Source organism: Rutidosis leptorrhynchoides, chromosome 1 (genome assembly GCF_046630445.1).
Source record: "Rutidosis leptorrhynchoides isolate AG116_Rl617_1_P2 chromosome 1, CSIRO_AGI_Rlap_v1, whole genome shotgun sequence".
In the NCBI taxonomy this organism is placed as follows: Eukaryota; Viridiplantae; Streptophyta; class Magnoliopsida; order Asterales; family Asteraceae; genus Rutidosis; species Rutidosis leptorrhynchoides.
The window spans coordinates 698892260-698905049 of record NC_092333.1 but is presented as its reverse complement, the minus strand read 5'-3'; the positions used below and the strand labels follow the sequence as shown (position 1 = coordinate 698905049).

The window sequence follows — 12790 nt, the reverse complement described above, 5'->3', positions numbered from 1 at the left end:
GTGACATGGCACCTATGGTGGCCGTGATTTTGAGGGGAGGGGGAGGGAGACACAACTTTGCTTTATGGATAATGGTTGTCTAAAGTGTGTACTAATGCTAGAATCCCATGTGACAAATAGATACTCCTTATCCATTATGCTAGTATGACTCATTAATTAATTAATTTATTTATTTATTTATTATTATGGGTCAATAGTAATAATACTTGGGCTAATTAATTGGGTCACTAGCTAGAGTAGGGTGGGCTTGAGCCCAACAAGGTAGAAAGTCCAACAAGACTAACTATTGGGCTTTAGCAATTAAATAAATAAAATTAAGCATTCAAAGGCCCAAGTAATTATTATTATAAAATAATAATTAATATTTCGCTGTCCAAATATTCCGGTTCCGACAAAAGTCAAACATGCGCGCAGTCCACGGTTTATTCGTAACGGCAAGTAACACCAACGGTTATAAAGCATCCGGTGGACAAGTTAAACATTCTACATACACCAAGGCACGTTTTAAAGCATATATGAATATAAAACACGTGTGCCAAGGTTCCGGAGTAATAAAGTAACACAGTACGCACAAATACGCAGTTTCGCAAAAATACAAGGCATAAAAGCAAGTCGAAAAAGCCGGGTCGTTACATATATATAGTGGTAGGATCAATGGTGAAGTAACCAATTGAGAGGAAGAAGGGGGAAGCAAAAATTTTTTTTTGTTTTTTGAAAAAACTTTGTTCACGAACATTATAGATTGGATGAAAATATGAACATTTAAAAAAGACACTTTGTGATAAATGTTTTTATTTTGGCGGAAAAACGCTCAAAGAAATAATATATAACAATTATCATGTTTTTCGAGCGTATTTTGAGGGTTTAGAAATTAGAGTTTTAGATAATAGGATTTAGATATTAGGGTTTAGAAATTTAGGGTTTGGGGTTTAGCTTTAGCGTTTAGATTTAAGATTTAGATTGAGTTTTTAACACGAACTGTGAGTTTAGAATTTAGGATTTTGAGTTTAGGGACTAAACCTAAAACACTAAACCATAAACCCTAAACTCTAAAGCGGACTAAATTTTGACAAAAAGTACTTTACAAAACATGAAGAAGAAAAAAACGTTCGAAGATTAACATTTTTCACGATCAATATTATCTTGAATGTTATTTTTGTCGATCGTTTTCCCGCCTAAATAATAACATTCATCACGAAGTGTCTTTTTTAAATGTTCATATTTTCGTGCGATCTTGATGCCTGAAAAACAAAATATAAATAAAAAGAAAGCGAAAAAAAATTTTGCTTCCCCCCGCTTCTCCCCAATTGGTTACTTCCCCATTGATCCTACCCATATATATATATATATATATATATATATATATACACACACACACACACACACACACACACATATATATATATATATATATATATATATATATATATATATATATTCACAATTTTATTATTTCTCTAGTAAATTTTGCATAAATATTATCACCGAAGTTTGACTTGAGTAGTATGGTGGTTGAATCCAACTTGGGATACTGCCAATCCAGGTTCGATTCTCACTTCAAATAGTGAGTTTTCAACATTTGATGGTACTGTCAACATCGATGCGATTTGAGAAGGTCTCTGTGGGTTTTCTCAACTTTTGATGGTACTGCCAACATTGTCACGAATTAAGTTTCCTCCTAACGCGTGTGTGAGTTACAAATTGACGTTTAAAAAATTGTATAAATATTGGCAGAGAGTTATCTTCTATATCTGATATGATATGGTGTACATGGGAGCGATAACTTGATTTTAATGAAATTATTAAGGTAGCATTGAATGTAACATCACCTAACTTCACCTAAATTTTACTACCACCATTTATTACCATATAAATATGATCATAAGCTAATGCAATAACACATACTAGTATACAACAAGCTAGCTAGCTAGCTATCCCACCTCTCACAATCACCATTCATCTCTCTTTACGCACTTCCATATATATTAATATAAAAAGTTACAATCTTTGTGGTCTAAAATGAGTGATCACAAAACAGAAAAGAGTATTGCAGGTAACCCAGATCAAATAGGATCATCAAATGATCAAGAAGATGATAACTCATCTGGCATTCGAACAGTGGAGACGTTGTTGAGGTTGTTTCCGGTGGGTTTGTGTGTGGCTGCACTTGTTGTCATGATTAAGGATTCCGAATCTAATGAATATGGATCTTTATCTTACTCAAACATCACAGCTTTTAGGTAATATTTTTATTGTTTTTAGTTTACAAGTTTAGTTTACTATATATCTGAAAATTGTGTTAAAAGGCCTAAAATTATATATAACCTCTTAATTTTTTTTATGACTGTTCGACTATAATAACTAGTTAGGTTGTAGATTCATACTTTGTTACCAATCAAATTTTATTTTTACCGGTTTATATCATTTGACAAAGGGCCTTTAATTGGCCGAGTGTTATCGAGGTCATTTATCAATTTTAAAATTAAAAGTATAAATATAAATCCTAGCTAGTCACGTAGTGAACTATTTGTAATTGAGTGTGTGGACGTCATTCTATAAAATACTCCGTACAAATTAGGGTGGATGAAGTAATAATCATAGAATTAACATGGTTTGGTTGAACAATTAAGGTAATAAGTTACTATACAACGTGTAATTTGTTAGCACCGTTGAATTAGCTTAACTATCGACATCTTTTTATAACTTTTTCAAAATTTTGGAGGACATTAAATTAACTACTTTTTGAATAATATTTTTAGTAAAACATCATTAGGTTTTGTTTATTAAATGCATTGTTATTACTTTTTGATAATTACGGAGTATATTATAAAATCTATTTCTTAAAAAAACACTACAAAATTTTGTGTTTTGAATTTTTGTGTTATACGCATAATAAAACACAGTGAGTTTATTATTGTGTACTACGGAGTATCAAAAAATGATGTTGTAAATATAACAAACTCATAAAAAGGCGTGTCATGTTTTCCTGCAAGAAGTAAATTATTGGGTGTTAAAATAATTCGAATGATGCATGTGGTTTAAAAAATACGGAGTACTCCGAAATGGAGTACAAAAAAGGGTTAAAATGAATTAGATGTTATAATAGGTGTTTAACTGTTTAATAAAAGTAACATATATAAGTGCAGGTATTTGGTGCATGCTAATGGAATATGTGCGGGTTATTCGCTACTGTCGGCTGCTTTCACGGCAATACCTCGCCCTCTAACCATGCCTCGAGCCTGGACTTTCTTTCTTCTTGATCAGGTTAATTATAATAATTATAATTTATAAATAATAATTAAAATTAAAAATTAATAGTTCATTATACTTTATAAATTCGTTATACTTTAAGAATTCATTTCTAAATAACTTGACTCTAATGAATTGAATAATTTTCGAGCGTAAATATAAATAACATCTGTATGATTGTGGAGTACTATTTAAAGTATGTTAAAAATATAACTCTGTCTTTAATTTAGTAGTTTCATATTTTAAAAAATAAATTAACAATGTAGTATTCTACAAAGTTAATTTTACTCAATTATTCAACCTTTTTAAAGAATTATTAATTTATTTTATAATGATAATGATAATAATGATATTAAAGGAAAAACGTGTACACGTATTTATGCCACCGTGACTACATCTAGAAAGCTAGTCATACACTCATACTTGCATAAATGTGATGTACAAGTCATATACACTTGTGGCATGTAAAAGCTACAAGTATGCAGGCATGGTGTACAAATAGATTTTGACATAGAAGTGTTACAAGAGTACAATAATAATCGTATTTCTAACCTACAAGAATTCTATAATTTCCATGTAATTTTACTGTAATAATTGTTTAAGAATAGACAGTTAATTTAAAATACAAATAATCAGCCCATCTACTCGACATGCATCAATTTCTGTCTAATTATATTTTTTAACATGTCATTACTTTCACCAAGTTGCATTTACCTAATTAATATTTTCTGACTTCTAACTTGTTTAAATAATGATTTAAAAATCATAGCTACCAGAATAATCTATTCTATGAAAAAATTAATTGAATCAAATATCATTATTTTGATACTATTCCAATAAATGTTACTAGTACACATAATTCATGGAGAACTGTATTAAACAAGATGCGGAACATAACATTAACATGCATTGGACCTATAGGTTTTAACATACTTGATACTGGCTGCTGCTGCGGTGGCAACTGAGGTCGCGTTTCTAACTTATAAAGGTGATGTGGCGGTGACATGGAGTGAGGCTTGTGGGACCTACGGCCACTTCTGCAAACAAGCAACAGCTTCAATCATCATCACTTTTGTTGTAGTGCTTTGTTACATTTCACTATCACTCATATCGTCTTATAGGCTATTCAGCAAGTATGACGCACCAGTTGGGTACAATAACAAAGGGATCGAGATCGTTGACTTTGGGAATTAAGAGTTGACTAGTGTAAAATTGTGTGCATGTTTGATTTTCATGTAGAACACAAATAAGATTAGGAAGAGAAGCGTTATATGATAGGAGTGTTCAACAGGAGTTCTATTGTTTGTAACTTATAAACTTGATTTGTACACGATATAAGATAATATATATTTACAGTATTTGTGAAATCAAATAATGTCATTCTCATGGTGCATTTTTTTTATAAGATAAGATGTTTTATCTTCAAAGTTTGCAACTTTAATACAAAAAGCAACCACAAATTTTTTTTATTTCATGCAATTAGAAATGTCTGAAATGTGCCTACTGGATGTAAGAAAGGTCAAAGTACAAGGGCCAATAAAATGCATCTCTACTACAGTATATGTATCGTTGCCATTCCAGTTTTTGCAGCGTCGATATCCTAGTACCGAAAACCGAGTCCACTTATAATTCTGTAAAACAGAGAATCCCTTTAGGGTAGATTCAAAGACATGGATTAAAATGATAAAATGGCAAGCATTAAACAGACAGATAAAGGTACATTCACAATTCTGAAAGTTTTGATGGAACACTAAAACTAAAATTGATGAACTCGGTCCTTAACTGAGGTTTCTTGGCATAGATGTTGATCTGCACAAACAAGTAAGGGATTCATCAGAAGTGAACAAGTTGATTTATGTTACGGTACGTTTTTATTCGAAGACAGCCGGTCATAGAGGTCAGTCGCCAATGTGTATTTATAATGCATAACTTCCTAATCCATTTTTGTTTTATAAAACAAGATTATTATTATTAATGATGGAAGTTTCTGTAAAAATTTAAAGAAAAAGGTTTTTCAGCAATCCTACCCGTACCAAAATTCAATCATTTCAACCCGCCTATCTTGCCTTTAATAAACAAGTTGGGAAGAAAGTTGGTGAAAAAAATACCATTAAATGATTTTTTTCAATTCTGGCCATGCGTCTTGTTAAAGGAGTGCCGTGCCAAGAGTTTTTTACCAGAACCTGGACGCTCATCCTGCAAAAATGTTAAAATAAGCACGCTATCAATTAATTTTAATTTTCACATACACAAGGTAAACCAAAAAACAAAACGGGTAAGTGGGTGAGGTTTTCATATAGCCTAATCTCACTAGCAGCACATCTTGGCGTGGACAGGAAAAAATGCCAGAAACGGTCATGAAAGAACCCGATTAGCCGCATACATCTAAGTAGAAAATACTCCCTTACCCGTGTGGCCTGAAAAGAAAAAACCTTATCCGTTTACCCGCACACGGCCTAACCAGGTTATCTCGTGACCATTTTCCGGCCCTTTCTCTTGCCAGCCCAAGATGTGCTAGTGATATTTGAACTTGAGACTCTTAAAAGAATATGAGGACCCAACCACTAGGTCATCTTGTGAAGTTTTCTAAAACAAACAATAATATAGGAAAACAAAACACTAGAGTTTTTTGCCCTATGGGATGCACCATTATAGCTCTTTTGGAGATATCCAAGTGAAAACTACATACATGTATCTTGTCATCATTACAAACAAAATTGATGATATTAATTTGAGTTCATAGGGTTTCCTCAATTTTTGTTTAACTTACCAAATATGTGATTACTATGATCTTGTATTCATAATCGGTTTCAAATTAGCTGCAACAAAAGTATGAAATTACCTACTTACCATACCTATAACCTAACTAAGACTGCGTTTGATAAAAGTAAATGATTTACGCGGAATGGTTCATAATCTGAATGATTCAAAGTCTATGAATAAACTTGGTTCTAAAGGAAAATAAGTTGTTTAATAATCATTTTGAATGATTGATAGAATTGAGTAAAATTACCTTATTAACGTGTTACATGAATAAAAAATTCAATATAATTGTTTGTTAAGTGTTTGTGATATGATTTGAGGAGGATATTATAAGGTGCTTAATGGTTAAAAGAGTGTTTCAACTCTAAATGGTTCAATATTGAATGTTGAACCATTCAGAAAAGGCAAGCGAGACGTAAGCCAAAAAGAAAGGCTTTTAAGGATCTTCGACTGCTTATTCAAAGGTCGGAAACAAACGCGCTAAATGTTGAATGGTTCAGCATTCAACACTGAACCATTCTTAACCATTCAACTAAGAGGTAAACAAACACACCCTACGGCTTCTATTCTCATAACTCATGATATAAGAGAACTGACATTTTTAGATCATTTTATCCTTTAATTTAGTTACCAGAATGTGTCGAACAATAAAAGTAAAAAGTCAGATTATATGATTATTAGATTCTCTTCAACCTACATTATACACACCTGCTTTTTATTAGATTCTCTTCAACCTACATTATACACACCTGCTTTATTCCAGCTGTAACCATAGTGTGATTATCTAAATATCCACATAACATATGGCACCAAAACACCTCCCCAAATATACAATACATATACTCGAAGAATTTATACGTGATATATTGAACACTGATTTTCCTGACACGTATGTAGAGAACTTCGACTTACCCCAATTCTACAAAGAATATATACACAATTATATAACAGCAAATCTCACTACAGGAACTTTATATGAAATTAAGTAGATCTTATCATATATATCATGAACAGGTACAAGAATCATTAGTAAAAAAATAAACAATTTGGGCGTGACATACCTTATAGAGAGAAGCAGCTGATTCAGATTCAACAGTTTGATTTTGTTCAGGCCCTTGAAAGCCATCTAAAGCATCTAAAGTCAGCTGCCATCCACAAAGAGCTACAGCACTAGCACTTGAACTCGCAGCCGCACCATTGTTACCGTTACTAACCCCAGCTGCAGCCACATTCCCGTTCACCCATGGGCAGAAAAAATTATGATGCTTTATTGGGTCAAACTCCACAGGTTCTTCAAAATTGCTTTCCCCGTTCGGAGGCCCTAAATAATAATAATAATAATAATAATAATAATAATAATAATAATAATAATAATAATAATAATAATAATAATAATAATAATAATAATAATAATAATAATAATAATAATAATAATAATAATAATAATAATAATAATAATAATAATAATAATAATAATAATAATAATAATAATAATAATAATAATAATAATAATAATAATAATAATAATAATAATAATAATAATAATAATAATAATAATAATAATAATAATAATAATAATAATAATAATAATAATAATAATAATAATAATAATAATAATAATAATAATAATAATAATAATAATAATAATAATAATAATAATAATAATAATAATAATAATAATAATAATAATAATAATAATAATAATAATAATAATAATAATAATAATAATATCAGAAATTAAGGCTATTTAATGCGAACCTATTTAATTTTGTGCGATTTTATTTAAAAATTCAAGATTTTTATATGCAACATTTTGGATTTAGTGCAAGTTTTAAAGTTTGTGTGAGGCTTTTGAGTTTTAAACGAGATTTCAAAGTTTGTGTAAGGCGTTTGATTTTTGGGTGAGATTTTTAATTTCAAGTGAAACAGCAAAGAGACATCCAAACACAAACTTAAAAAATGCACATGCAAAAAGTAAATATCATAGAGTGAATAGACTAACCTATGCCATTTGCAGGGTAGCCACATTCATCGTTAGGAGATGAATTGCGTGTCTGCATCACCTCGTCTTTTGATGCTTCAAGGCCAGAATATACAACCGCATTGCATGAAAGAGAAGGATGAGAACTTTGCTCATTAGGTAACAGATTCAAGTCACCACTCTCAACCGATTCCGCCTTTATTGACCCAACAACTTTCGACCCACTATCTGCCCTTCCAGAATATTCTTGTTGACCTTCTTCAGGAACGAACTCACCAGTTTGACATTGATTTTCAGTCACACCAGTAACCGGTTCCATGTCACCAACAACACTTTCTGTCCTATGAATCAAAGCATCAGACCCATGTATCTCAGCTTCATGACTAGCACCCATTCCAACACTACCACCACTAATCGCAAGGCTAGGACCATCCCGTTCTTGAACCGTGGTTGCATCGGTGTTCAGCACTTCTTCATCGTTGGTGCTGCTAACACCTATCTCACCTGCAACCCGAACCACTGCAGGGCACACACTTTGCTGAGCCTGAATGCTGACATCAGGGCTCTTGGGTCCTGACACCAGCGGATAACTAACCTCGTCGAAAAATCCCGGTTGATTTTCGACACTTTCTGTTGAATTATCGTCATCACTATCAAAAATTCTATCCATTGCAATAACAGAGGATGCTCTTCCTGTTTGTTCCTGACCTAGGCTGGAAGGACCAGCCCGTCCAATATCAAAATACAAAGTCTGGCTAGGACCCGCACCATACGATGGCTCATAGGCTTCATAGGCATGAGAATCTCGTGCGCGTTTAGATGGGCCAGGAGAAATCTTGCTATCATTGACTTCATCACCATCACGGTCAATGACAACACCCTCCACGCTATCTGCTTGGATCATCCCTTGTGGCCTATCAACAGTAGAACCACCTTCATCCACGTTTCGTTTGAAAGTAGTAGGACCTCGGGATTATGATGCTGCTCGATCACCTACCTCGCTGCCAGCTGGCTGCCCGATAACTAGATCACGTCCTATATTTGCATCTTGGTATAGTTCAGATATTGGTCTCTTGCTACCATGTGCAGTAGAAAATCCACTGCCCATCGTAAGATTTAAATCCATCCCGATATTTGACACCGACTTCCCATCACCAGTAGTTGCAGCTTCATCAATGTCCTCTGCCTGCTCTTTCTCCATGCCGCCATCAGCAACCCATCCGCTAATTCCGCTAGCCGCGCTTATTCCACGGGTAAGTACCATTTTTTTACTCGTTTCAGGGACATCGATATTGTTAGGAGCAAAACGAGCAGGACGGTTAACATGAATGAAATCCAAAATTCTAACTGTGGCGCCACATAAAGTACAATCTAACAAGGGTGATCTAGATTCAAATTTTGATGTGGGAACCTTTGGAGCTTTTTTCATTGAAGCTGATAATATTTTCTTGCCATGGTCACGATCTTTAATAGGGCCGAAAGAACCACCATTTCTAGCCGATTGAGCAGAATGCTCTTCTAAGTCTTGAACGTTTGGAAGCCACCTTGGTTCCCATCCACATAGACTGATCAACTTCTGGGCCTGATTACAAATAAAAAGGTACCATTCTTAGAGAACGAATCCAACAAACGCTCAAATGTATTAATATCTATGAACATAGTGATGATTATATCTTACAAGTGAATATATGCATATTTCCATGTCAGATGCAACATCTTGAACTACTTGAACTAGCAATCGATCAATTTCTGGACCTCTAGAGACCTTCATCTGGTCAAGTGCAGAAGCAGCCACAACGGGTAGATAAGGAAACTGAATTAGTCCATCGCAACGGTCCTTGTAACCGCCGACTAGGGCCGATGGCGGAGTAGGGGGGAATTGCACCAAGCTTTCAGCACAGCTGTTTCCTCTCCAGGGGCAGGTTACATTGTGTCCTTCATCAAGTTGATCAGCAAACTCTTCACCATTTGCACCTGTTTCAATAAGTTCTATCTTATTAATATGAAGTACAAAACTCATATTCACTAATTTCTCCACCCTAGTACTAGCATACTAGTTTTAAAAGTACCTGCAAATAAAACATTAACAGTTTTTACACTATAAGTACAAAGAATTATGATTTTCTAAAAAGAAAAAGAAAAAAGGTGAGAATTATTATACATTCTATTTCAGGTATAATGAAAATTAAATCTGTAGATATTATTTAGAATCAAGAATCATAATAATAATCCTACAAGGCTAAAAATAGAAACATATACGATGAGAAGTAAAAATCATATGCAGTAGGGTTGCCAAAAGAGATATTAAAAGCCCGTGTTTTAAGAGCTAAATAACGAAAGACCTTGTTAAAACTTGAAATTAAACCACCCTACTTTTCACTATCACTGCAAAAGTTACTGTAGTTCTATCTACTAGTCATCTTTTATCTGTGAACTTCTATACAGATAGTCGATGTACTGACTAAAAACTTGTACAATGTTCAGGAATTCAAAACAACTGATTTCTGGTTTATATGATCTTTCTATTGCAGCTCATACTGGCTTGGGAAGAGTCGATATTGGGACTTAAAATGTGAATCCAGTTCACAACTGGACAACATTCTGGGGATTATCATTCAATCTTTAAAAAAAGAATCTAAAACTAGAAACTCTGAAAGCACTAACAATTTCATAACTGGAGAAACATAAACCCTAAACGTCACTAAATACAGCATATGACAAGAGCAACCGTAAACAGATTTATGTCAGCCTGCAAGGTTATTTAAAGCAATATTCACCTTCTGTGGGAGCCCATGACTCTGGTGCATTATATTCGAGGTTTACACCACAAGACTCACATTGAATCTTATCAACATCCACATTCACCCAGCCTCTTCTAGCACAAGCAAGCGAACTAGCAGCCTGAACACAGAAGAATTATATAAAAAGAATGCAACATGCTGTATGATTCTTATATACTTGATGTTGCTTGTGTATTTCTTTAGTCTCTTGATTTTTAAAAACTTCCGGTAGATATTTTTAAACTTTAAAAAATGTAAACACAAAACAAAACAACTTCGAAGTAGTAGTTTTAGAGTGATTTTTAATTGTAACAGTTGTATTAATGTAAACAATAATTTGATGTTTTTTGTTTAAAAAAAAAATGGCTTCAAACCTTAGGTTTTCCAAACCAATTTGCGGGTCTGAATGTGGATAATCTTCTTAAAAGATCACCCCTTTCCCATGGTCTACACGAAGGTTGAGACGACCCAAGGGCTGAACCACATGCACTTGTACTAAACGAAAACCACATGGGCTGTGAACTAATCCGAGACAGAGAACCTGCTTTCGATCCTTGACCATGACTCAACCAATCCGTACTGCCAGCATTGATGGCAACAGCTGGTGATGACGCACCAGCAGAACTAACAGAAAGTAAAAACATATTAACTAAAAAGGTATAACACAGAGACTATTACTGCATACGATAAAAGAGAATAGCAATACTCAGCTACTGAAGTCAGCATTACATACAAATTCCAAAATCAAATCCCTCTATATATAACTACAAAATTTCAGAACATCGGTTTCAAATTTAAGGATAGATTCTAATTCCAGATGTCAAACTTATGTTAATCCGGAGTTTATAACTTACACGATTTTGGATGAACAAAAACGGTAATTATCCATACTTTTAAGTCCAAAATGACTACATCACATGCTTTGTTATAATTACTTGTCAACTTTGAATTTTAACATCTAATGAATTGAAGGCCTCTCATCAAAATACATTTAATTCTTGAAACATTTACCAAACTTAATAAAACTACAAAGATTTAATTCAACGAGATACGCATATAAAATCTACTATGCGAACAATTGGAATAGGTGTCACATCAATTAGTAAGCTTCGAATTCATAAACCGTGATTAAATAATTCCCTAATTAAGCTACATGCTTAAAATTACTCCGTAATAAAATCACCAAAATCCCCAATTTCAATACCATAATTCACGGATCGGGACATGATCAATTTAACGGCACATTATAGCTAGGTAAGCATGAGCTAAACAGAAACCCTAAGAAGAATCGTAACGAAGGTACGTACATATGAAATTGAAACAATTAGAATATGAAATTAGGGTTAGGGTTTACCTGGCAGCGGTAGTAGGAGGAGGGGAATTGGGGAAAAGTAATGGGTCCCCTGATGAGCTCATTCCTTCTTCCCTCATTATCTGTTTGTTTGATCTCTCACTAAAATTGATGTTGATGCTGCTGTAGCTATTTTTTTATATTATGGATCGTAACAGTAGAGACTATACATACACTGGAGTATTTTTGTACCTCCCCCCGTAGCACGTGACTTGTGCGTGATCATGTGTAGCCCGAGACTTGTGCCGTAAGACGACTTTTAATAAAAATGCAAAAATCTGATCAAATGATTAATCCCGTACACTAAACTTATTTTAAGCCATGTTTATTTAATTTATTTAATTACTACAAATACTCCGTGTAAATATTTAGGGAGATCATCGTCACACCCCACTTATTGATTAATGTGCACTTTTATCATATAAAAAACTTAAAGTTATACCTCTAAATTAATTTATAAAGTTGAACTTATATTATTATTATTAGTAGCAGTACAATTAAGGGTATAATAGGTAATTAGGTATAGATGAATCAAAAAGAGATATGTGATAATGACCTGTAAAGACCCGTCCTAATCCATCCGGACGAAGTCCATATCGATTATAAACGATTTACAACAGTTGATTACATCGCGAGGTACTTGACCTCTATATGATACATTTTACA

At 33.4% G+C, this 12790-nt stretch overlaps 1 protein-coding gene and 1 pseudogene across 1 annotated transcript; one reads left to right on the top strand and one right to left on the bottom strand.

The window, feature by feature from the left end:
- Nucleotides 1-1813: 1813 nt before the first annotated feature.
- On the top strand, nt 1814-4670 carry LOC139895248 (CASP-like protein 2A1). Its single transcript, XM_071878132.1, has 3 exons — nt 1814-2240; nt 3147-3264; nt 4171-4670. Exons 1-3 carry the CDS (start codon nt 2020-2022, stop codon nt 4441-4443), a joined length of 612 nt encoding a protein of 203 aa, XP_071734233.1. The 5' UTR covers nt 1814-2019; the 3' UTR covers nt 4444-4670.
- Nucleotides 4671-4906: 236 nt separating this feature from the next.
- LOC139895093 (uncharacterized) lies at nt 4907-12262 on the bottom strand (annotated as a pseudogene).
- Between the last annotated feature and the right edge of the window lie 528 nt (nt 12263-12790).